Genomic DNA, 27,509 nt, shown 5'->3' with positions numbered 1-27,509 from the left:
TTAAGTAGTTTTAATTTTATAAACACGAGAAAATTAAGGTTCACGGCCAGAAAGTTAATATTTCTTGGAGTTTGTAAGGGATAGCTTTATTGAGAAATTGATAGTTTAATCTTACGGTCGTTGCTGGACAACACCAATTTGATGATTACATAATTTCCCTTAAAGATTATCTCATAATCGATCTGAAATAAGACTATTGATGTATGAATGAGGAATTATAATTCGTTGTGATTGATTATTCATATATTCATAGTCTATCTTCAATTTCGATAATTTAATGTAACTGTAATATGCAAAATATTAATCATATTCATGATTAGTTATTAAAATTCCCTATAGATCATTTGAGCTAATTCATACGGACCCAGAGTCCGAGGCATTTACATTACACACCTGACAAGAGATCAGAGACCATTCCTCCATACAGAATCTCTCCAGATCCTTCAGATTCCCAGATCCATGTTGGTGCTTCTTCTCTTCAGTTCAGCCCACTCATCTTCTATAGGGTTCAGGCCAGGGACTGGGATTTAATGCTGTGGGCCTACTTTTCTGCCAGAGTATTTCATTTTACACATGGGGTACTTTTTTTATCCCTGTGTGCACCAAACCCATTTTAAGTGTTTGCTGCCAAAAAAGCAATTTTTTTGGTTCCTCTGTCCATAAACGTTTTAAAAGTACCGGACACTACTGGCACTTCAAACGGGACGGGTTCTATGGTCAGATGAAAAAATTTTTTTTTGCTTTTTTGGCAGCAAACACTTGAGATGGGTTTGGTGCACACAGGGATAAAAAAAGTACCCCATGTGTAAAATGAAATACTCTGGCAGAAAATTAGGCCCACATCATTAAATATACAGCAGAGGTCCTGGACATCTTGTTCAGATACATGGCATCATGGATTGGATCAAATACCAACAGATAAAAAATCGAAACCTAACAGCCGGGGCTAGAAATCTTATAACGGGCCATGTTTGGATCTTCCAACAGGACAGTGATCCAAAAACAAATATCAAAATCAAAACAAAAATGGGTCACTGAGCACAAAACCAAGATCTGCAATGGCCATCCCAGTCCCTGGCCTGAACCCTATAGAAAATGAGTGGGCTGAACTGAAGAGAAGAAGCACCAACATACATCTGGGAATCTGCAGGATCTGGAGAGATTCTGTATGGAGGAATGGTCTCTGATCTCTTGTCAGGTGTTCTCCAAACTCATCCGGCATTATAGGAGAAAACTCAGAGCTGATATCTTGACAAAAGGAGGTTGTAAAAAGTATTTAATAAAAGGGTGCCAATAATTGTGGCCAACGTGTTTTGGAGAAAAACATTTATTTCATAATGTGATTTAGCCCCACTTTCAATTCTCTTGCTTCAATGAAAGGTTAGAATTTTGCCTATTTTTTGAATGAAAGATCAAAAGGATAAACAATGCAGATTTATTTTTTTACAGCCAGTTTTGATCATATTTACCAGGGGTGCCATTAATTCTGACCATGACTGCATGGTGTGCTATCATGAATAATTGAGTATATATGGTTTGCTATCATGAATAATTGAGTATATATGGTTTGCTATCATGAATAATTGAGTATATATGGTTTGCTATCATGAATAATTGAGTATATATGGTTTGCTATCATGAATAATTGAGTTTATATGGTGTGCTATCATGAATAATTGAGTATATATGGTGTGCTATCATGAATAATTGAGTTTATATGGTGTGCTATCATGAATAATTAAGTATATATGGTTTGCTATCATGAATAATTGAGTTTATATGGTGTACTATCATGAATAATTGAGTATATATGGTGTGCTATCATGAATAATTGAGTTTATATGGTGTGCTATCATGAATAATTGAGTATATATGGTGTGCTATCATGAATAATTGAGTTTATATGGTGTGCTATCATGAATAATTGAGTATATATGGTGTGCTATCATGAATAATTGAGTATATATGGTTTGCTATCATGAATAATTGAGTATATATGGTTTGCTATCATGAATAATTGAGTATATATGGTGTGCTATCATGAATAATTGAGTATATATGGTTTGCTATCATGAATAATTGAGTATATATGGTGTGCTATCATGAATAATTGAGTTTATATGGTGTGCTATCATGAATAATTGAGTTTATATGGTGTGCTATCATGAATAATTGAGTATATATGGTTTGCTATCATGAATAATTGAGTATATATGGTGTGCTATCATGAATAATTGAGTTTATATGGTGTGCTATCATGAATAATTGAGTTTATATGGTGTGCTATCATGAATAATTGAGTTTATATGGTGTGCTATCATGAATAATTGAGTATATATGGTTTGCTATCATGAATAATTGAGTACATATGGTGTGCTATCATGAATAATTGAGTATATATGGTGTGCTATCATGAATAATTGAGTTTATATGGTGTGCTATCATGAATAATTGAGTTTATATGGTGTGCTATCATGAATAATTGAGTTTATATGGTGTGCTATCATGAATAATTGAGTTTATATGGTGTGCTATCATGAATAATTGAGTATATATGGTTTGCTATCATGAATAATTGAGTACATATGGTGTGCTATCATGAATAATTGAGTATATATGGTGTGCTATCATGAATAATTGAGTTTATATGGTGTGCTATCATGAATAATTGAGTTTATATGGTGTGCTATCATGAATAATTGAGTTTATATGGTGTGCTATCATGAATAATTGAGTTTATATGGTGTGCTATCATGAATAATTGAGTATCCTGTGGATAGCAGGAGAATCTGTCTTGTTTTAAATCACTGGATGATCTGAGACTGAATAAACTCAAGACTTGATAAACTAAAGACTTTACCTGCTGATTCACTCCATCATTCAGTTTACATCCTTTAATGGACCGTGACTTTCTTTTTTACTCATTTCATACATTATAATGTACACTTTGATTTATTGTACTTTCTTTTTTTATTCTATTCTTTCATCACTTTTATTTTTTTCTCTCTTTCTCATGTAAAACTCTGATATGAATATAAAATCTGCTGTATAAACTCACCTTGTCTAAAGGAATTAACTGATAGATCAGGTCTGATATTATGGTTTGTATATTTTTGTAACCCTAACTCCATTAATCTGATAAAACATGACTCTTGATGGCTCTTGATGTAAGGAAATACTTACAGTAAATAATATAGAGGAGGTTTAGCAGGAGCGCTGTCACAAACAGGGCTATAATCATGACCCCTTCAAATCCAGCGTAATTCAGGCTTTTGTCATAGGCAGATTTAAACAGAACTGGAATAAAGGAAGAGAAACAACAACAATTACTGAAATAGAAAAGCAAAATATTAATACAGATCAGAGGAATTATAAAAACACTTCTCATTTCAACAGATGCTTTCATACACAACATTACCACATGTTCTCTGTCTGATCCTGACCCTTGACCTTTGTGCTGATGATGACCCCTGACCCTGACACATGACCCTGACACAACATGACCCCTGACATAACCCTGAGGCGTGCTGTGATGACCCCTGACCCCCACATGACCCTGACAATACATGACCCCTGACCCCACATGACCCCTGACACAACATGACCCCTGACCCCACATGACCCTGACACAACATGACCCCTGACATAACCCTGAGGCGTGCTGTGATGACCCCTGACCCCCACATGACCATGACAAAACATGACCCCTGACCCCACATGACCCTGACACAACATGACCCCTGACCCCACATGACCCTGACACAACATGACCCCTGACCCCCACATGACCCTGACACAACATGACCCCTGACCCCCACATGACCACTGACACAACATGACCCCTGACCCCACATGACCCTGACACAACATGACCCCTGACCCCACATGACCCTGACACAACCCCTGACCCCCACATGACCCCTGACACAACATGACCCCTGACCCCACATGACCCTGACACAACATGACCCCTGACCCCACATGACCCTGACACAACATGACCCCTGACCCCATATTACCCCTGACACAACATGACCCCTGACCCCACATGACCCTGACACAACATGACCCCTGACCCCACATGACCCTGACACAACATGACCCCTGACCCCTGACATGACCCTGACACAACATGACCCCTGACATGACCCCTGACCCCACATGACCCTGACACAAGCTGAGATGTCATTCAGAAGCAGCTTTAGCTTCAGTCAGTCACTAGCATGATGTCTACTGTGATAATTAATGCAGTATTTCATAATTAAACATGTAGATTATAAATGTGTTCAGTCACTCAGAGATTCAGCGCTGAACATGTTGATATACTGACACAAATACAACAGTAACACAAGACACACTTCAAAGTATTAATGTCATGGGTTTTTGAGATTTCTGGCAGGATATTGAGAATATTATATAATTTATATGTAATTATTGTTCAACTGTTGATGTGCATGTTAATGTGTTTATGATAATGACTGTTGATTTATATTTGGATTTATTTACCTGAGTAAAAAACTGCTGAGAAGACGATATATTCTGTTCTAAAACTTAGATTTCGAACCCATGGTTTAATCTTGCCTGTAAAACAGAAAATATGAAATAATTACATCCACAATATCATTTACAGCAGGAACACAATGTACACAAATGCCAATAAAACACTGAACTATTCTTAATGTAAAATTCACTGGTTTTACTGTCAGTTTATGTGATAAGAGTGTGTATTATAATTCACATACTATATTAATCTATAAATAGTAATAAATCAGCCATACCTGTGAAGTTATTGATATATGGAGCCGTCCAGAGCAATATGAGCGGCCTCAGAAAATAAAGAGCAGAACAAGAGGCCGACTCAAACACAGATCCTGGAACAACACCACACATTACTGTACATATACACAGATATATGAATGATACATCATAATGCATTGATGAACTATCAGTCCAGAAACAACACATTACTGTACATATACACAGATATATGAATGATACATCATAATGCATTGATGAACTATCAGTCCTGAAACACTGACCTTCAGAAAAACCCCAGAGGACAAAAGCAAGACACATCAGAATATTTGGACAGAAGACGAGAAGCATCTGAAGACGAAAGACTGTGTCTGAGAGAAAACATGAAATAACACCTGATCAGTTAATCAGTAATTATTACATTTAATAATTATTTAAACTATATCATTATCAGTCATTCAGTTTTATTTAAAACACACATCTCTGTTCTTTCTGACCATTACATTTATAACTGAATGAAACTGCGTTGGAAACACAAACATATTATAAATAACTGAACACTGATCCAGGATAGAAGAGTTGCTCTTTCTTTCTGTTGACTTACCGAATAGTCTCAGCACCACTTTTATATCGGTTGAAGATGGCCAGGGTAAGCCACTGTGAACTGTACATGTGTATCGTCCTTCATCTTCAGCTCTCAGATTGTCCAGACGGAGGGAGAAGTTTCCATGTTTAATCTCCTCAGTAAAGAAATGAGCTCTATCCTGATAATCCTGTTGCTGTGCCTCTGGTCGACTCTCTCCACCTTTAAACAGATGAACTAAAGTCTCTGAGTCTGTTCTTCTCCATTCCACCTCCAGACCCCTCGTTAGTAAAGGCTCATCAACATGACAGGGCAGAATCAATGAAGATCCCAGAGGAACAGGTGTGTGACAACAATGTTCCACAATGAATCCTGATAAAGAAAAAGTAAAATGTTAATGCAAAAAAGTAAGGCCTATTTTGTAAAAAAAAAAAATATATATATATATATATTAGGGCTGTCAATAGATAATTTTTTTTTAATCGTGATTAATCGCATCCCTTTTGTGTGATTAACTGCGATTAATCGCACACTTATCGCAAAATTAAACATACACTATTTACTTGTTTAACATGTTTATTTTTGTCATCATTTCACAAAATTGCTATATCTAGCAAAGAGAACCATCAGAACAGTTTCAATCTCAATTCAATTTCAATTACCTGCTGGCCAAACTAAAACAGAACAGCTTATTTTTCTAGTCTGCATTTAATAAGCTGCTAAGGCATACAACATGTTTATTTTTGTCATTTCACAAAATTGCTGTATCCAGCAAAGATAACTATACCAGAACAGTTTCAATCTCAATTCAATTTCAAAAGTTTTCAGAACACATTTAATATTGTAAACTCTGCCTAGAGACCAAATTCAGAATTAAAAGTCACTTTAATATGAACATGTATCATCAAATTAAAAATCAAATGACCTGAACATTCATTTGGATAGAAAACACACTGAGATTTTACAGATCTCAGTTGATTCTAGACAGAAATGAACTTGACAGAAAAAGACAGAAATCTCAGTATTTCATAAAATTATTCTAAAATCTAATTATCTGAAGAACAAAATTCATATATCTGTAGGACAACCATTTTTATGTCTTTCTTTCAGAAGTATCTCGGGTAAAGTTAATACTTAACTATTTCTGAGCAATGACAGAAAGCTTTGAGCAAATCATATTACTTTTGCAATATAATGTCTCTTTGTTTTGAATGTGGTGTGTGTGTGTGTGTGTGTGTGTGTGTGTGTGTGTGTGTGTGTGTGTGTGTGTGTGTGTGTGTGTGTGTGTGTGTGTGTGTGTGTGTGTTTATTTCATGGATGTAGATGTTTTTAATGCATCTAGCAAGTCGGTTTCCCCCTCTTTTGTTGTTAAGATTTTTCTGTTCTTATCTGTGTGCACGTCTTTCTCTAAAATATCTCGCTTTCTCTCCATTTAACCCATAATCCAGAAAATCTCTCACCAGTTTCCCTTTTTCTTCTCCTCTCAATATTCCATTTTTATCCTAAAGTGGTGCTTATTTTTCTAGTCAGCATTTAACCAACTGCTAAGGCATACAAGTTTGTTAACATTCTCAGGTGCCAGAGCAGCCCTCTTCTTGTGCACTATGTGCCCTGCAAGTGAAAATAGTCTCTCACATGGCACAGTTGAAGCAGGAGTTGGTAGATATTTCAGTGCAATGGTCGCCAGCTTGTCATGACTTCTGCTGTGTGCAGACCACCATTGCAGAGGGCATTGTTCAAGGCTTATGCTAGGCTCTGCTCTGTATCTAGCAAGAGGGCTGGATTCCAGTGATGTTTCATCATCTGACTCTGTATCAGAGCCCATCGAGAGGAGACCAATTTTCTTCTTTTGTGGCTCTGATCCCGCATCTGAGGAACGTGTAGAAAGTTCCTCCTCTTTTAGCATCTTGTCTAATGTTTCCCAAACTTCAGCTCTTTCTGCTTTAGGAATGCATTTCAGGTTTTTGAATCTGGGATCAAGAGCTGATGCGATTTTGAGCCAAGCAATGTTTGTGTTTTCTTTGCGCTTTGTCAAATCCTCTTTGAATGCATCCTTAAAGCGCACAACATAAGCAGGGTCATCTTCTGTGACAGCCATCTTCAGGGCCAAGTGGCAAAGTGCAGGCAACACAACAGAACAGGAGACATACTTTTCACCCCCAAGAAGTTCCATGACATATCTGAATAATAAACACACATCAAATTAATAGATTGCATTTGATAACAATGACCTATCATTAGGTCTTCTTAGTTCATTTTAATGTCAGCATTTACTAATATTATTTATTTCATGTTACTAGTATTAGTTAACTATAAACACAATTTTACACAAAAAAATAGTTTAGTAATTGATTACTGTAGTTAATTAGTTAACATTACTCACAATAACAACACAAGCTATTTTAAATATGCAGGATATAGGATATATGCTTATAAATAATATAATATAAATTCTAAATTGAAAATTAAATTTAAAAAATCAATAAATACTGTCTATAAATAACATATCATATAAACTGAAGTACCAACCTGCATGGTTCCAGTAGTTTCTCCAGCCTGGCAAGCTTATCAAACTCTGCAGATGTTAGAAGGGTTAGCTTGTGGTTTTGATGAGCCAAGGTTGCCATCAGGGGGTCTTTGTTCCATAGTATCCGGCTGACCATCTCGAGTGTGGAATGCCACCTTGTGAGAACATCTTGCACTAGAGACTCTTCGCCCAGGTCATGAGCAATTTGCTGTGCTTTCAGGTCTATCATATTAGACGGGCTATGTTTAAAATGTCCGACTAATTTACGACATTTCCCTAAAACGCCATCAAAGCCGCCTTCACGAAGAGCCATGACGATTGCCCTCTGTATAATGTGAGCTATACAAGGCATATGCTCGAAAGGAAGCAATCTAGATGCAGCGATCATGTTTCTTGCACTGTCCGTACCAACAGTAGTGATTTTGCTCTCTATCTCCCACTCCTTCGCTACTTGTATAAACTGTTCGGCGCAGGCCTCAGCAAAATGCCTTTCTTCACTTTTAAGCACAGTTAATGCAAATGAATGCATATGCCAGTCTTTATCGATGAGATGGGCAGTTGTACCCAAGTAATTCTGCTGGCTTACCGATGTCCAGTGGTCCCCAGTCAAAGCAACACTCTTTGTTTGTGATAGCAGCTCTACTTTGCATTTCTTTTCGTTAATGTACAGTTCGTGAATCCTGGGGATGATTGTTGATCTTGACAGTAGCTCGAACGATGGGTCGGAAGTGGCAATCTGTCAGGCCCTGGTCAGTTACGATGTTGACTGGACGGCAGTCCTTGGCAATCCACTTTGCTATGGAAGTAGTAAGCCTGCTGACGTTTGTCTACTCACACGCCGTATACACTGATCCAGTGTGGGTTGTTGCACACTCATCAGATTGCTAGTAACGTTAGAACCTGTGATATGTTTTGCTTTTAAATTATATTTTAAACTCGATGAGCTTAGATGGTAGGCCAGTTCTTTGTTACAGTGTATGCACACAACTTTGCGTTTATCCAGAGTGCCATCCAATTTTCTTTTAAAAGAGAAATTTCCGCCGACCAGAGATACTGCTTTCGCCATTATAGATGCTGATTAGACTCCCGCCCCCACCCCATCGGCATATATATCACTGATTCTTGAGAGTCGGGACAAAACATGTCCCACATAGAAAAGTCTAATTTATAGCAAAAAATAATAAATTCATCATGATTGACATACTTACAAAGTTAAATCTAAAGGAATTGTATATACCTATCTGATTTTTGGAATAAACTTTTTTATCTTTTTGGGGACAATTTGTTTAAATGTATGGTCTGTGGTTAGAAGGTCCATGTTATTGCACTTGTCCTCAGCAAGAGGTCACAATATTAACCATCCCAAAAAACTTTAAAAAAGCTCTACAATTGTGAAAACATATATATCAAATAAAAAATAAGGGGTATAAATATAAAAAACAATGCATGAAGTCAACATAAAACAATATTTTCCATAAAATTCTGCCTATTAAAGTTGTGTCCTCAGTTTCTGTCAACTCCGTCAGATTTTTTCATAAAGTTCTTTAAATCAGGAAATAGCACGGTCAGCTATATCCCTGAGGACCCCTTTTCATCTCCCTGCCTGTGGTGAATGCAGCACTACCACACATGCTCTAGTACGTTTTAATTTTTGAATATTTTAGACAAACAATGTCAATATTCCTATGGTCACAGCTGCACCATGTCAATACCATCTTTCTGTTAAGATACTTTTTTTTAAACCATAGTGGATTGAATTTAAGCATTTTAGTGAGGTTATTGGGACAGCTAGCAACTGAGGAAAAACTACCTAGCTGCAGTGTACAATACATGTTTTGGCGGAAAATACATGCCCTTACGTCAACTCCGTCAGACGTCAACTCCGTCAGGTTCTATGTCTGACGGAGTTGACCTGTAAGATGACGGAGTTGACAAATCCACCAATAACCTCTTAATGTGCGAATATAATATTATTTGTGAATATAGTGAAGGGTTAAACTGTTATTTCAGGGTTTTATTTACACATAAATGCACATACACAGCATGCATTACATTATATAACCATACGCATCTGACTTGTAGAGAATGGGCAGGCAGTGGTCTGCTTATTATTGTGTAACGTGTAACTTTGCCAGCACTTTAATATATATATTTATATATGTAGAGACAGAGATAGAGAAATGAGAAGCCAGTGTATGGCTGGGCAATATGGCCAAAAAAAATTATCACGGCCCCTGGTTTCCCTTATTGTTTTTTTATATATATATAGTTGGAAAAGGTGTAATTTAAAATAGTTGGAAATGGTGTATGTGCAATATGTTTATTAAAGTTTGCTTTACAGTAAGTTCAATAATCTAATAACAAGGAGTAGTTTTAAAAGTAGTGTTTAAAGAGCACATCTGTTCAATAATCAGCAATGCACACATTTTTCGTCAACACCGTCAGTTTTTCGTCAACACCGTCAGTTTTTCGTCAACACCGTCAGATCTTCGACGTTTGGATGTATGTTTTTGTTAATTTCTTTGGGGGAAAAAATATTCTTCCTTCAGTTGATGTTGTTTTTGTAATAAAGGACCATCTGCTCAACATCCTCTTATGTTTTATTTATTTAAGGAATTTGTTTTTACAATATTGAAATTAAAATCAAAGTTTGAAAATACAAATATTTATAAATCTAAGTTTTCAGAATAGTGTGAAATCACAACTTAAGTTTATATATTGTATTTTGTTTACATATCAGAGTAACTAAACACTATTACAATATACTTCAGAACTTTAGATTCTTGTTGGATTGGAAGAATTAAAATTGTTTACTTTTTAGTGTGTCTGACGGAGTTGACACAAATCCAGTTCTGAAGGGGAACATGTTTATTTGTTAAAAATGTGTTTTTATTTAGAACCTGTTCCTTTACATGGTTAAATAGCTAAGACCTTTCTCTGCAGAAACGTATAACTCTAATTGATATAGTGTGTATTTAAAAAAAAAGTTTTTTTAAACGTGTTTTGTCCCGACTCTCAAGAATCAGTGATATATATATTATGTTTTCATTAAAAAGGCCAAACATTTATTAAGGGTTTATTAGGGTTAAGCACAGAAGCTTATGTTTTTTTATTCAAGCGGTGAGAGAATTGAGGTCTGATCATCATCACACACACTGTCTTATCACACACACGATTACACAACGTTTCCTCAAGTCTCTCTAATCTGATCGGCTATAATAATAATAATATAATAATAATAATAACTTTCTTTTTATATAGCGCCTTTAAAGCAGCTTCTCAAGGCGCTTTACATAATAGAACAGACAAATTAAAACACACACAAGAAAAAAAATATATATATATATAAAATAAATAAATAAAAGCAAAAAGCAAAAAAATCGAATAAAAGCTAACCTAAAAAAATGCGGTTTTAAATTAGTTTTAAAATGACTTAGAGTCTGTGCATCTCTGATATTTGGAGGGAGTGCATTCCAAAGCCTAGGAGCATAGGATGAGAAAGCCCTGTCCCCTACAGTGCGCAACCGAGTCTGTGGGACTGCCAATAGACCAGCTTGTGAAGAGCGTAAGTGACGCTCAGGTGTGTATAGAGTTAACAGTGCAGACAGATACTGAGGGGCCAGGCCATGCAGTGCCTTATATGTGAGCATAAGGATTTTAAAATCGACTCGAAACCTGACCGGGAGCCAGTGCAGAGACTTTAAAATCGGTGTAATATGCTCATTTCTCCCGATTCCAGTCAAGATCCTAGCAGCAGAATTTTGAACACATTGAAGTTTGTTAAGTGTGGTTTTAGGAACCCCAGCAAGAAGTGCATTGCAATAATCAATGCGGGAAAAAACAAAGGAATTAATAAGCCTTTCAGTCACCGAGAGGGATAACATAGAGCGGAGTCTAGCAATATTTCTCAGATGAAAAAAGGAGTTCTTAACAATGTACCGCACATGAGAGTCAAAGGTAATACTAGAATCAAATATAACTCCTACGTTTTTTAATTTAGTTTGTGCCTCCAAATCAGACCCATCAATGTTTAAAATTAGTGAGCCAGCTTTACGAAGCTGACAAGAGGTGCCAATGAGCAAAACCTCAGTCTTATCACTATTGAGACGCACTATTGAGGCTATACAGTAGCTTTGCACACAGTAAAGGACACACCGGGTTTTTATATCAGCCCGTCTGAAAAAATCACCATCAAGCGCTCCTGAAGAAGAAATAATCACTGGATTTGGTTCATTTAAAGTTTGTAAATGACATAAAATCTTTGAAAGATAATCAGAGTTTGTTCAAGGCACTTTATTAAACTAGATATCCACAGTTTCATTTTTTATTTTTATTTATTTGTATTAAATATGTTAAGTACTTATTCTCACACAAGGATTTTGGGATTACTTGGGATTTTTATTTTATATTATCTGCTAATAGCTTTATATACATTTCATTTCTTGTCTGTAATTGAGTGGGAATTAACGTTCTCACTCAGTAGCCCTGATCAATATATGATTTTGATTAAACAGTATACAGAAGTTACAATAAAAATAGCATTTCCAGATTTTTAATAACATTTGTTTGATGCATTTAAATGATAAATATAATTGTCTGGGCTGGTCATATATTATTAATTATATAAACGTATTAATTTTGAATGAGCAGCACATGTAAAAGCTTATATATTTATACGCTTCTGCTGGGTTTGTAGAACAACAGTTGCAGTTTCTTTCTTTTTTTCCACTTACCCAGTTGCAACGGTGTATGGGCTGAAAACACACACTCCTCGTCCCTGTAAACGTCACATCTGTAAACTCCTGCATCTTCAGCTCTCAGCTTTTCCAGACGGAGGGAGAAGTTTCCATGTTTAATCTCTTCAGTGAAGAAATGAGCTCTGTCTTTATAATCCTGCTGCTGTTTCTCTGGTCGACTCTCACCGTCTTCATACAGATGAACTAAAGTCTCTGAGTCTGTATCTGTTCTTCTTAGTCTTCTCCATTGCACCTTCAGACTTTTCTGTATCAAGCTTTTATTAACCTGACAGGGCAAAACCACTGAAGATCCCAGAGGAAACACTTCACCAGACATAAAGAACTCTATAAAGGAATAGAACAATTGCTTTAATGTAGAAAAAGTACTAAAAAGTACACTTGCATAACAGCTGGTCGATCATTCACAACATGCTATTAATGAATTAATTTGGTTTAATATCCAAAATACAACATAAATTATCTGTTTTCACTTTTGAATTTTTAAGCATGAATTAATTAAATGGCAAACAATCCAAGATATGTTTCAAATTTCTCTTAGAGGTGCTGAATGAAACCTTTTCCAGTATTATATCGCTTAGCTTTCCTGTAGCTCAGTGGTAAGAGCATTGCGTTAACAACGCAAGGTTGTGGGTTCGATCTCAGGGGATTGCACATACCTATGTATAAATGTATAGGATAATGCAATGTAAGTTGCTTTGGATAAAAGCGTCTGCCAAATGCATAAATGTAAATATCAGAAAAAAATACTGTCATTACCATATAATAATTAAGCAATAAGCCCCGCGAAGCTGTGTTTTACAGTGGATTTAGAACAGCTAAGGGGCGTTGTTAGGCGCGGAGCGAACGGAACTGACTTTTATAAAACGGTTACTCCATAAAAATATAAATTTTAACATTTATTTTATTCATAAAATAAACACCAGCAACAAAAAAAATATAATGTTATAACACATTTATTGATCCGCCAAGCAATGTAATTCCACAGAGGTTGCTAAGCAACACATGCAGCAACAAAGCATCACAAACGGCAGTTGTGCATTAACACTAATGTAATGCGCTCACGGGTGTGTGTTTGTGGAGTAATTTACAACGGCTTCGAACGCAGCTCAACCAATCAGAATCAAGGACTGAAACTATCCGTTTTATAAATAATAATTTATTACATTTATATAGAGCTTTTCTCGGCACTCAAATCGCTTTACATAGAAGTGGGGAATCTCGTCAACCACCACCAATGTGCAGCATCCACTTGGATGATGCGACGGCAGCCATATTGCGCCAGAACGCCCACCACACACCAGCTTACTGGTGGAGAGGAGACAGTGATGAAGCCAATCAGTGTATGGGGATGATGAGGAGGCCATTATGGACAGAGGCCAAGGGGCAAATTTTGGGATTTTTAATGACCACAGAGAGTCAGGACCTCGGTTTAACGTCTCATCTGAAGGACGGCGCTCTTTGACAGTATAGTGTCCCCGTCACTACACTGGGGCGTTAGGACCCACACAGACCACAGGGTGAGCGCCCCCTGCTGGCCTCACTAACACCTCTACCAGCAGCAACCTGGTTTTCTCAGGAGGTCTCCCATCCAGGTACTAACCAGACTCAGCCCCGCTTAGCTTCAGTGGGAAACCAGTCTTGGGCTACAGGGTGATATGGCTGCTGGCGTAAATATACCATACAAAAGTGCAAGGATATATACCTTAACCTATAAAAAAATTATCCATCTAATGTAGTCAGGTTTATTCAATCATATTCAATCATTCAATCAGGTTGAAATAATCATATAAAAAATAATATATTTGATTTGATAGAATTAGTTAATTTAGATTTGACCATATTAAAGCTACAATATGTATGTTTGCAGCGCTAGGGTTCGCTAACCTCTTACAATAACAAAGGCGTAGGTTGATGATGCAGTGAATGAGCGGAATCATGGAACTTGTCGTCATGCCGATGGATGTAATAATGTCAGTGGCGGGCCGTGCATTTCACACCTAGGCCTTCAGTGATGTCCACCCTGAATTAATAACTTTTAATAGTGTAGCAGCGCACGCACATACTCTCTATAATTGTTGTGAAATTCCTGTTTTTATTTTGCACTGGCAGTTATAGGGTTAATGCGGTGAGTTCGGGAAAGGCCGGGTAGAGAGAAACGAGCGAGTGAGTTCGGCTTGTGTTAGTGTACAGTAGTTCTTGCGTTACGATTATATTCACAATTAAACAAAAAATATAACACTGTGCAAGTGGTTTTTGGATATTTTGATACACAAATATTACATATTGTACCTTTTATTCAGATTTTTAGATCACCTGACATTTTCTTGTACAATGTATAACATATATGTTATCAGAATATGTGTTCAATGAAGCTATGATCATGCAGTTCTACAGTTGTTCTGACAGTAGAGTTGATACTATGTAAAATACTATAAATCATACTGTAATAACGGTCAAATTGCTTTACACTAGTATATACACAATAATCCCATTTACTTTACTGCTGTAGATATATATATATCATGCAGACCGGGATTTACAACAATCATGTTTGTGAACAGAGAGTAAGCGGTCACTGCAGCCACCTGCTGATAACATATTACATCTGAATATTTATTTGTAATCTTGATTATATAGTTATAGCTCTGATTATATAAATATAAATCCTGAATATATGGATATAAATATATATTCAGATTTATACATATTTAGGTATCTTGAGTTATGCTGCCTCAAACATGTAATTTTGTTGCATCACTAAAAAACAAAATGACCAGTTGAAACCTGTACTGTAGGAACTGTATTGTTTATTAACTATTAAGAGTCGAGTTTGATTTGTTTTTATCTGTTTACTTACTCAGAGCCACATTTGTCTTGGCTGAAAACACACAATCCTTCTTGCTGTAAACCGTACATGTGTATCGTCCTTTATCTTCAGCTCTCAGATTGTCCAGACGGAGGGAGAAGTTTCCATGTTTAATGTGTTCAGTAAAGAAATGAGCTCTGTCTTGATAATCCTGCTGCTGTTTCTCTGCTCCATCTTCATACAGATGAACTAATGTCTCTGAGTTTTTTCTAGTTCTTTTCCATTCCACCTTAGATCCTCAGTTAGTAAGTTTGGAGGAACATGACAGGGAATAACCACTGAAGCTCCCAGATAAACACTTAAGTCGCAAGATTTTTGCACAATCAGACCTGAAAAGGAAAAGACATTTCATTTAAAATGTGAGATAAATGTTGAGGAATAATAACCACACTATCAGCCTCTGTCTCGGCTGTTTTAATCACACTAAATACAGCTGCATATACGGCCAAATGTTTTGTGGCACAGTCAGAAACACATGAACACAAATGTTTGTTCACACTGACAGAGATTAAATCACCGGAGGTCTCGGGGTCTCTGTGGAATAAAACTGCATCACATGTCGGTTCACTGTACACACACATGACATGTCGGTAACACTTGAGAATAACGGTCCGTCATTAATAAGTAACAGGAAGTAACGCAGGACTAATGAGTAGTTCTACATTAACACTTCAACTACTGATAATCACTAATATAGAAACAAGCTTAACTAATCAGAAAGTAATATCACATTTAAAGCTGGGATTGTTCCTTATTAGATAATCAATAATTACTGAATGAGATTAGCCTCATTAATAACTATCAACTAACTATTATAAAGACAAACTAGACAAATGATAAAGAATGGCCAAATAATCACAACATTAACGTGTCTGAGATGTGTGCGATTGTATTTATTTTACTGTCAACATGGTCATAAAATGCTAATGACTAAATGACTAAAATGCTAACTAATTACTCTAATGATCTGGACCATCATTTTAAAGTGAAAAAATGCTTTGAATCAGAAAAATGATTGATGCTCTCAAAATCACAAAACACACTTCACAAAAATATTCAATATTCAAAGAAAATAGAGTAATCTTTTCCCCATTACAGCACACAATACTGATGATATCTGTCTATATAGATTTTGCTATAGTTTTCTATGAGTAGTTTAGCTACGAGTAACACATTTGATTATATAAATTCAACAATACTTTCACAGATGCTAACAGAAATGTCTTTAATGCTTTATAACTTATGTCTTTTCTCATCTTGTGTTGTATTTGTAAAAATATTAATAACTAATGATTTACTCAAATGAATTAAACTTGTCATCTGTCACACTAACAAACTTCTTCTTGATTGACTTTTTCTAAACTGTAAATATTTCCATAGTAAAATCAGCTGCAGCTGTTAGATTCACACACTCAACAAACATGATGATGGTTATTATTATTATTATTAGGTTTAATCTCATCTCCCACTGAATCCCACTGTTATATGTGTACCTTCAGTATAAGATCTGCAGTAGATCAGACAGAAGAGCAGAAGTGCAGATCCAGATGCAGAGATGCAGAGAATCAGTATTAGTATGTGTACAGCAGAGAAACCTGTCAAACACACACCGTTATTAATGCTGTTATTGTGCAAACTTCCTTATATGTATTGCACACATTTGTCCCTAAGATATGATTAAGTAGGAACACACACACACACATACACATTTAGTGGGGGAAAAAACCCATTCAATAGATTTCTACTGTTTTATCGCTAATTATAAATACTAACCCACACTAACCCACGCAAGCTTTGAAAATATTGAATAAAAGGTCTAAATGTAATTCACCATTGTGAAATTTTAACTAAATATGATCTTTTAAACTGGGAGAATATTATTACATTTGCATATATTTTTCTTGTGTATAGCATTTCGCATTGTATGGCTCCACCTCCACTTAATGAGTTTATTAGACAAAATCATAATTCATCTATAGAGCCACTACTAGCCCTTGTGCATCAATTAAAAAAAGTTACACATAGGTCCATAGTGGACAAAAATATCTGTGTCAACTGTCATAACAATGTGATGCTTGGGAGCACAGACTCATTTTAAAGACGACCCTTGGCAGAGTATTGCTGAAGTAAAAAAAATATAATAAGTAAATCCCAAAAAAGTTATATAGGTTTAAGTTTATGAAAATTATTTATGAACATTATTTTATATAACATATATATGTTATGAAGCAAGTTGAACTCTAAACTGCTAGAAAATCAAAGCCATACATCTAAATAAGTTGTGTTCCAAATTTGGGATTGATATCTCAAAAAATGAGCTTTTCGGTCAGATCTTGTTTGGGCGGAGTGACAGATTTTCCCCATTGGATGCAGCAAAACTCCACTGGTCACACAGTGATTGGATCTTAGATTTGCCGTGGAGTTTTTCTCTCTCAATATTACAAACAAACACTTTTTTTTTATTACACACATACAAACCACACTCAGACATCCATACCAATACACCCACACAATTATCATTGCATAATTTATCAAATTGTCTCTATAATCTGCAGAAGCAAAAAACAGGAATAAAGTGAAGATTTGCTTTATAGGCCAAACCTGAGAAAATGGCAACATATACATATATGTACATATAATAGGAAAACGGCCAATTTTATATATGTCACATATATTAAAAACCTATATCAAAACCTATATTAAAACATATATGTTTGTATAGGTTCTTTCCATGTGTAACCATACATGGTAAACTTAAAACCAGCTACGGCTGTACTAAGTGATTGTATATGCTCACATAAACGTCAAAAGTTCATGGGGCACTAACCTTGTTTTGAGATAAATGCCTTTTATTCGCGATGTCTTGGATAAGTACTTCATTACCCACAATCCTGAACAATCCCACAATCCCACAGTGATGCATCTCATTGGTGGAAGTCGTGTAACTGTCTGGTTAAACCTCGCGAAGGTCCGTGAAAAACCGCGTTGCCATGGAAGCAGGATTCTAACCATAGAGACGGAACGGACTGTTTTCTTTAGCGGAAGCCATACAAATCGTTTTTAAATCAATAAATTCCTTTCAATTAATATTTTGTGTCAAATTATTGATTTATTCAAAAGGCTTTTTCGCGGTTGTGGCTTCAGTCGACTTCAGTGAGGCGCGGTGGTTTATGGGACGAGTAGTTCCTTCGCTCGGAAATGAAAATATGTACACAGTCTTGTACCTTTGACCTTTTTTGGGATTTTCTCTTTGTTTTTTCACTCGAAATTATATTGTATACTTATGAGTTTAGCCGTAGCTGGTTATCCTCAGACATGCTCTAAAACTCTTTAGATACGGATTTTTCCTAAACGTCAATGGGAGAAATTAATGGGAAATTTACTTCCGGCACCTAAGCTCTCTCGGGCTGTGGGCGGGACTGTGATGCTCTATCGTGTCTCTCTTGAAGATCCCTGTCCTAAACTGTGTGTGCTACTATTAGCTGTGTAAAGTCATCTGATCTCAGGGGAACTGTCACTCTACAGGCATTTATTTGCATATTTAATGTTGTTCTGTTATTGTCCATTAAAAATGGCAATTGTATTTATTTGAATAAATCAAAATCATTTTGCAGTTAAATTTGGAATCGTAATAAACTTTATATAAAACTGGATGTAAATGTAGCGTATAACTAAATTACACTTGTGTATTAGTTGTTTTGACTCACCCAGTTGCTCCAGCACTACAGTTGCATTGGCTGAAGCTCTTCCAGCAAACACCTGACACATGTAAACCCCTTTATCCTCAGTTCTGACACTCTTCAGTCGGACAGAGAAGTTTCCTTTGGGGATTTCAGCAGTGAAGAACTCAACTCTGTCTCGGTATCGCTCATCTGATGAATCTGGAAAAGCCTGGTTGTTTTGGTAGAGCAGAACCAGAATGTCTTCATCTTCATTATCTTCATCGGTTTTCTTCCATGAAACCTCTTCAAAGTCTTCAGGTGTGATGTGAGAGTCTACAGAGCAGTTCAGGGTGATGTCTTCACCCACATATGCAGATATGGACCGATCTGATCCTGAGACTAGCAAACGCTCTGAAAGAACAAACAGTGTAAATATCACATACAGTCAAAGGGCCCTATCTTACACCCCGCGCAATGCAGCGCCAAACACGACGCAAATGTTTTTTGTTCAGGCGCATTGTTGGCGCATTGCTATTTTGAGGCAACGGAAATAGACTGCGCCATTGACCAACTGAAACCTGGTCTGAAGTCAATGGCGCAATATTTTTTTTGTTATTTAGAGAGCACGTTAGTAATGTGCGCCTATAGGTGGGTCTACAACGCACGTACATTCTGCTTATTAAACACACAGGGACGCACAGCAGCACACAAACATGCCAAATATTAAAAATAAAAGGATTACAATGTAAAAGATTATTATTGTGTACATAAAGATATGGTGGAATCCGGCTTGTCCCGTAGATGCTCTGCTTGCACACTTTTACTTCGCGCACAAGCAGATCCGTTTGCGCTCTGGAGACGCGTTCAGTCTTTTCACTATCAAATTCCGTCATGTGAATAGAGAATCCGCCATGCCACTTATTTAAAGGGAATGGGAGATGAGACTCTGATTGGTTTAACGCACGTAAATCCCAAAACACACCCATTAAGAGAATAGGGACGACCATTTTAGACCATGCGTCGGGAGCACCGACCATTTTTTTCCATCGTTAAACTAGCAAAAGTGGATTCGGACACGCCCTAAGTGAACTTGCGCCCTGCGCTTTAGACCATGTGCTTAGATCGTTAAAATAGGGCCCAAAGTATATCTGTAGATTCAGTTCAGACTTACCAACATCTTTTATTTGAACCTCAGTCTCTCCAGACTCCAGCTGACTGTGAACTGTACATGTGTATTCTCCTTTATCTTCAGCTCTCAGATCCTCCAGACGGAGGGAGAAGTTTCCATGTTTAATTTGCTCAGTAAAGAAATGAGCTCTGTCTTGATAATCCTGTTGCTGTGCCTCTGGCCGACTCTCACCGTCTTGAAACAGATGAACTAAAGTCTCTGAGTCTGTTCTTCTCCATTCCACCTCCAGACCCTCCATTAGTAAAGGCTCATCAACATAACAGGGCAGAATCAATGAAGATCCCAGAGGAGCGACCAGAGGACCAGAGGGACCGCGCACAGTCAACCCTGAAAACAATGTTTTTCCCACAGAAAAGGGAGAGAGAAAAGTGAAATAAAGCTGGTTTTGTAGTCAAAAACCAATAATGAAATTTTTAGCTGTCGAAATTTGCATCACTAGTTTTATCTCATGTATTGTGAAATCAAACGTCAGTTCTGGCAGGTCACGTTAGTCAAGCTCGCATCATCAGTGACTCTCAGCTGATCCATATCTACCTATAGGAATACGACGCCTATCTATCACTGTATACATATAAGCTCTTCAGTATTATCAGCAGCTATCGCGTTTCTCAGGAGCGATCTACCCTCCTCCATCCCCAGCTCCACCTCTCATCAGTCAGGATTTGGCATTCTGATTCCCCTCGAATCAGCAGATTAATAAAAAAATCGTTCACTTTGGTATACAAGCATGACATTTGGCACAGATACTCCCAGAGGGCCACTATTTTGGAAAAAGTTTGCCAGTCAAAAATTTAATATGTCAGCCATTTTTCAAGATGGTCACCATTGCAAGGCAAGGCAAGTTTATTTATATAGCACATTTCATACACAGTGGTAATTCAAAGTACAACCTACAATCCAGGGACGTACTAGCTGGCGTGGTGTATCACACCAGTATTGCCCAATTGGGCCCCCATAGAGCACGTTTCACTTTTGCTGTTTTACTGTAAACAAACAGCGAACCTCTATACTCTCCGTAGTATGGATAATTGCTATTCAATTCTTATTATATAAATTATTCAAACAGTGATCCAAGCATAACATTTGATACAAATACTCTCTAAAGGACATGTTAATGGAAAATGGTGCTTGTCCCGCAAAAATTCAAGATGGCAACCATTTTTTAAGATGGCCGCCATTTCTCTTGAATCCGTTATATATTTTTTTCCAAATAGTAATGCTATCATGAAATTTGGTACAAATATTCTTCAAGGAACATTCTCATACTCTGATTCATTCTGAACTTCTGACCTGTAATGTTCCTGAATCATAATCATACACTGTTCACTCATTGGCCAGAAGAGAACTGGCCCCCGACTGAGCCTGGGTTCCCTTTCGAAGGGAACTCGACAATACGTCATCGACGCTTTGGGGAACGCCTCAGGCGTGACAGGTGTCTGAAATCACAATCAAATCACAGCAATCACATTGACTGGCGACAGCCCGTGAATCATTAACGTGAATGATTAACGTGCGACCTGTAAGTATATAAGGGCGCCTTGCAAACATGACAAATCATCTTTTCGTCTTCAGGGACTGTATGTTTTGAAACGCAAATTCAAAAAAGAAACGGAGAAAAAATGAAGCGTGCAGCAAAAGCTAGAAATGGCTTTCAGAAGTGTGCCGACCCGTGTCCTCGATATTTGACGCCGGAGGACACACACCAGCTGTGCGTTTTTTGCCTGGGTGAAGAGCACGCACGGGAGGTTCTCGAGGGAGCTTCCTGTGCAAACTGTGAGCGTTTTTCCTTGAAAACGCTCCGCTCTCGTCTGTCCCTCTTCTCGAGTGAAGAGGGGTCAGCATCTGGAAAGCCTCGTGGTTCAGGTCCCGCTCGTGCCGAGGCAGAGCGGCGACTTGCGTCATGGGGCTCCCAGATGGAGCTTGTCGATCACCTTGAGAGGGCTGTAAACCTCTCAGATGACTCGACAACTGACGAGGGTGAGCTGCAGGTTGATGATGATAGCCTTTCGCCGACTATTCCTGCAGCTAGTGCTCTTCAGGACGCGCAGGAGATGGCTGAGGAGGTTGACAGTCAGGTGGATCGAGGAAAGAGAAGTCCTTTCTCCTCGATTCGCCGGTTTCGCCCTCTGAACTCTTTGGCACCTCCGTAGAGGCGGTGGTGGGTAAGTTCAGGGAGGCGAAGGCGCGCTCAGCAGCATTTAAAACATGCATACCGCTGAGATCCGGGTCCGCGCCCAGGCAGGCGGGAGGACCTGGCCCATCCCGGTCTGAGGACCAGAGGCGGGGCCAGCGAGCCAGTGTCACCTCTTGTGCGCCCCCTCCAGGTAGGAGCAGGGCACAGAAAAGGCGTGACTCCCGCAACAGGAGGGATTTGAGGGAAGTTATCCAGCAAAAGCGTCAGCGCCGCTGAAGGATAACTCCCTCCGAGGGTCATCAAATCTGCCCTCGCCTGCTTCCGACTCCCCAGGCGTTCATCACATCAGGCCTGGGGCGGGGCCTATGATGAGAACGATGTTCTGATGGCCCGCCTAGGCTTGGCCTGTGAGAGCGTCTCTTTCAGGCATGTAAAGTGATGGACCCCAGGTTCTTAAGAAACTACCTGGCGAGTCTTCACTCAGCACGCCGCAGGTGAGCTGTCTGGTCTTCTTAAGAGTAATTTCTGAAGAATGTATTCTAATATGTATCTCTCTACAGACCTCGTTCCCTGTATAGAGTCATGGGCATGTCAATGCATAAAGAATAAGGTAAGGAGGAAAAATCTGGATTTTTGGGGGCCCTGAAGTTCCACTTTAGGTGGCTGGAACGATAGTAAGAAGCACCATCTGTTGGGGCTTCTTTTGTGAAATTTGTTGGCCCTTGGGCTCTTAGCCACCTTAGGGTAGAGTAGTTGGTCTCTCTCAATTAGGATTTTTTGATCTGAGTCTGACTGACGCTAGAGCTTCAGATAGATCTATATGTCCGGCCCACGGGCCGTTTGACTTCCTTCCTGAGTACATCGCCCCTTTGAGCTCTGTCCGGGGTTTCTCTGGGCTGAGCGATTCTGCAGCCAGTTGTATAAAATAATAATAACTATTTTTTCTGTTAGGCTGTGGCTCCTCCGAGCCCTCAGGTAGATCTATGCTTGCAGGTTGGCCCTCACCAGGGCCGCCTCTGTAGCTGGCCTAGGCTGTGCCAGGGATAGTGGAGGCGCTCTGCTTAAGCATTTCTGCCTCTGTACCTTCACTGTGTGAATATAGGTTCCTAGCATCCCTGTATGACAGCCTCCTCCAATGGAGTCGTTAGGCCAAGGCCCGCCCCCTTTTCTGCATTCTGGGGTGACAAGAGTAATGCAGCGTGGTGCAGAGGCATGGTTTATAAAGATCCTGGGTTAGGCCTCGAATAGGCCTCCCCGCTACAATGTGCCTTATTGAGCAGGGTGAGGCTGCCTTTCGCCTCACGAAGAGGCTGGGTCTGTCTGCCCGACCCTGCCGTGCAGAACTAGCATACGGAGTACTTCCCTGTGATACAGGGCAGGTCTGAGTCCTTCACTTTCAGTTCTGTATTTTCCTACCTCGCACCACTGTGGCTCGGGTTGAGCGGAAAGTTCTAGCCTTCACTTCTTTTTTGGTCGAAGTATGCTCCCCTGAAGCCAGAGCATTGCCATGAGCTAACGCCCATGCTTACAGTTCGTAGGCCCCTGACTCTGGGGCCTCCATTGAGGCAGAGGGCGTATGTTGTACTCCCCTTGCTCAAAGGGTGCTAGCGCTCTTGCTGAGTTCACTGCCATGGGCAATGTGTTTAGGTTCCAGAATGCTGTAGGCGCTGTGTAAACAGCTTATCTGCAACGAAGGCTGCGCCATTAGGTAGTAGGCCTCAGCAGGCCTCCTGTATGGGCAGCCCCCAAGTGGGCGCTGTAGGCCAGCTCACTTCTTGTGGCTGGCCTTGGTGGTTCGGGCAGTTGACTCACTGATGGGTAGTAGGCCCTAAGCAGGCCTCCTCGGAAGTGAGTCCCAACGTTGTGGGACATACTTGTTGGTGTGGTATGATTCCCAACAGTGTACTTTTGGAGCAGATTGCCTTGCTGTCAGCTAGTAGGCCCAACCAGGCCTCCCTGATAGGCGAGTCCCCAGTGGGCTGGCCTTAGCAGGCCGCCTTCGAACCGTCACCCAGATTCAGGGCTCGTAGCTACCAGTTGTTTAAGATTACTATCAGGTAGTAGGCCTCCTCAGGCCTCCCTGAAGGTGAATTCCCACTTTCGGTAGCTATCAGGTAGTAGGCCTTACCAGGCCTCCCTGTAGGCAAGCCCAAAGGACAGGCAACTGGACAGCTAGCCTGACCTACTATCAGGTAGTAGGCCTCACCGGGCCTCCCTGAAGGCATGTTCTCACATAAAGTGATTATCAGGTGGTAGGCCGCTCCGGGCCTCCCTGAATGTGAGCTCCCAAGTATCGTGGCTGTCAGGTAGTAGGCCTCACCAGGCCTCCCTGAAGGTAGTTCCCACATACTGTGGTTATCAGGTTACAGGCCTCACCAGGCCTTCCTGGTCATGAGCTCCCACATGCTGGGGTTATCAGGTAATAGGCCTCACCAGACTTCCCTGAAGGTGAGTTCCCACATACGGTGGTTATCAGGTTACAGGCCTCACCAGGCCTTCCTGGTTTTGAGCTCCCACACACTGTGGTCGCTAGGTTACAGGCCTCACCAGGCCTTCCTGGTCATGAGAGCTCCCACATACTGTGGTTATCAGGTTACAGGCCTCACCAGGCCTTCCTGGGCATGAGAGCTCCCACATACTGGGGTTATCAGGTTACAGGCCTCACCAGGCCTTCCTGGTTATGAGCTCCCACATACTGTGGTTATCAGATTACAGGCCTCACCAGGCCTTCCTGAATATGAGCTCCCACATACTGTGGTTATCAGGTAGTAGGCCTTGCCAGGCCTCCCTGTGAGTGGTTCCCCAACGATGCTGGGTTCTGGAAGCTAGTGGCCGCTTGCTATCAGTTCAGCTGGCCTTATTAGGCCGCTGCTAAAAGCGAGCTCGTGCCCTGGCTCAACTAAAGTGTTCGTCCTCTGCTACTGGTTCCCTCCCGGAACTTCTTACTCTGCCTACAGCCTGGTTTTCTACCAGTCGGTCCATTGCTCCCCTCACTGAGGGTCTCTATGAGTGTTTGGACTCCTGAGTCTGGTCAGACGGTCGTAGGCCTCTCGTGAGGCCTCCCAGTTAGATCAGCCCCTAGGCCTTCACAGGCCTCCTCAGTGTTTCAAACACAAACACTGGGTAGATCCGTGGATCGAGTAGAGAAACTCCCCTCTCTGCAAGGGTTTAAAGCACTATGCTGAGTCATACTCTCCGGGATATCCCGTCTCTGAGATCCGGGCTGAGGTTCACTGCCAGCTTCGCAGTCCCTCGGGTTGGATGCTTTACCTAAGGCAAATGTCCAGAGGCTCTGTCTCCGGACAGACAGGAATTTGGCCAGACTGAAGTGTCCGACGTAGTGACACCAGGTCAGGCCGTCCTGGTGGCATTTCGGGTGGTATATTCCCCCGTATAGTGACTGGCTGGGGTTCCCTCGGGTTCCCTAGCCACATTCCCTAGAAGGGACCCCTTCTAAATTGAAGTTGTGGTCCTAGGCCTTTGAGCAGGCCCAGGTAGGCCTTCGGATTACATATTTGGAGTTCCTCCTGTTAGGCTTATAGCTTGGGCTATGACCGTAGGGAATGCTGTCACTGACAGCCCAGTGTGACCTGAGGGTGAGTGGTTCTTGCATTTCATTTGAATTTGCTGGTTCTGACAGTTGTCACTGCCTCCTGGCATGCACTCCCCTCAGCATGGCGGAGTGGGTATTTCGTTCCCCAAAGCGTCGATGACGTATTGTCGAGTTCCCTTCGAAAGGGAACGTCTCAGGTTACAACTGTAACCTTTGTTCCCTGAGAACAGGGAACGAGACAATACGTCTCCCTGCCATGCCTCGGGGCCTGCCTACCAAACAGTCCCTCCAGACGAAGGATGATTTGTCATGTTTGCAAGGCACCCTTATATACTTACAGGTCGCACGTTAATCATTCACGTTAATGATTCACGGGCTGTCGCCGGTCAATGTGATTGCCGTGATTTGATTGTGATTTCAGACACCTGTCACGCCTGAGGCGTTCCCCAAAGCGTCGATGACGTATTGTCTCGTTCCCTGTTCTCAGGGAACAAAGGTTACAGTTGTAACCTGAGACGTTCTCCCAAGGTTCCCTATCAGTCGGTCACTACTACGTAGGTCGTGACCGACCAATAGGAATCTCGCTAGAGAGCCGATCTACTTCGAGTGAAACTAAACGAGCCAATGCACATTGGCGTGCAATCATTTGCATCAGCTGCGCAGCCTCGCAGCGCGGGTATATAACGAGCAGCTGGTGATTGCACTGTAGCTTTTTGCTTCGGAGCCAACCGATGCTGTTTAATCTATCTAATATTGAGTGATCAAACAACGAGCAAGCTCTTCAGGAAGATCTCTCGTGTCTGGTGCGGGCGATACAGCGCGGCAGTGGGGTCGACTTTCTTTTCTCTTTTGTTTTTGTGTTTCTGAGCAAAACAAAAAAAAAAGCTGTTTTCACAGCTGGTAACGGTGCGCCAAGAGCGTTAAATAGCCGTTCTTACGGCTGGTAAGACCGCCGTGAAGAGAGACAGTGCACGACAGGTTACACATTTCTGTCTGTGTCCGCTGCGACCGTTCCCCTGCGTGCTTCAGTACCAAGAAGAGCATTCACCTGAAAGAGCTTACATGGGTGTGAGTTGCGTCTTTCTAAAGATGACATTCCACCCGTGTGTTCTGGATGCAGTCGTTTCCTGTCCTCTCTGACGGCCACGATCACTGTCTCGCATGCCTGGGAAACATGTGAGACTGTGTTCGTGGGTGGTTCATGTTTTCGCACGGGAACATGACCACGTCGGCACGCCGGTTGACTCTGCTTTCTCCGGAAAGCTTGAGTCCCCTCTGTTGTTGGCCAGCCGCTGCTTGTGTGTGAAAGCACAGCTGCAGGTCTGCTCGACACTCTGGGACACCAGCGTGTCGTGTGCCGTCGAGCTGCCGGGCTGCAGCGCGGGTTGTCACGGCGACCCAGCGCTCGCTCGGCGCTCTAGGTGCGCGGTCCCCATGTCTATTCTCCGTTGTAGCGCCCTCCCTGGTGGCCACCAGGAGAGGT

The 27,509-nt window shown here is 40.3% G+C and overlaps 2 protein-coding genes across 2 annotated transcripts in view; both read right to left on the bottom strand.

The window, feature by feature from the left end:
* The window catches only part of LOC307009717 (uncharacterized protein), a gene marked incomplete at its 5' end in the record, with an annotated part of 74,075 nt that extends 51,834 nt beyond the window's left edge, over nucleotides 1-22,241 (bottom strand). The window contains 11 exons of the mRNA XM_079633727.1: nucleotides 3,184-3,297; nucleotides 4,507-4,581; nucleotides 4,779-4,871; nucleotides 5,040-5,126; nucleotides 5,360-5,710; nucleotides 12,599-12,946; nucleotides 15,480-15,725; nucleotides 16,982-17,083; nucleotides 19,196-19,561; nucleotides 20,322-20,666; nucleotides 22,043-22,241. Of these exons, the coding sequence (XP_079489853.1) occupies nucleotides 3,184-3,297; nucleotides 4,507-4,581; nucleotides 4,779-4,871; nucleotides 5,040-5,126; nucleotides 5,360-5,710; nucleotides 12,599-12,946; nucleotides 15,480-15,725; nucleotides 16,982-17,083; nucleotides 19,196-19,561; nucleotides 20,322-20,666; nucleotides 22,043-22,241 (2,326 nt within the window). The remainder of the gene's footprint in view (nucleotides 1-3,183; nucleotides 3,298-4,506; nucleotides 4,582-4,778; nucleotides 4,872-5,039; nucleotides 5,127-5,359; nucleotides 5,711-12,598; nucleotides 12,947-15,479; nucleotides 15,726-16,981; nucleotides 17,084-19,195; nucleotides 19,562-20,321; nucleotides 20,667-22,042) is intronic.
* LOC306999746 (E3 SUMO-protein ligase ZBED1-like) lies at nucleotides 6,630-10,042 on the bottom strand. Its single transcript, XM_079614689.1, has 2 exons — nucleotides 7,868-10,042; nucleotides 6,630-7,518 (listed from the first exon to the last, which is right to left on the bottom strand). Exons 1-2 carry the CDS (start codon nucleotides 8,392-8,394, stop codon nucleotides 6,861-6,863), a joined length of 1,185 nt encoding a protein of 394 aa, XP_079470815.1. The 5' UTR covers nucleotides 8,395-10,042; the 3' UTR covers nucleotides 6,630-6,860.
* Nucleotides 22,242-27,509: the final 5,268 nt, after the last annotated feature.

Source organism: Phoxinus phoxinus (assembly GCF_949152265.1).
Source record: "Phoxinus phoxinus genome assembly, chromosome: 1".
NCBI lineage: Eukaryota > Metazoa > Chordata > Actinopteri > Cypriniformes > Leuciscidae > Phoxinus > Phoxinus phoxinus.
This window is presented reverse-complemented; position numbering and strand designations above follow the sequence as displayed.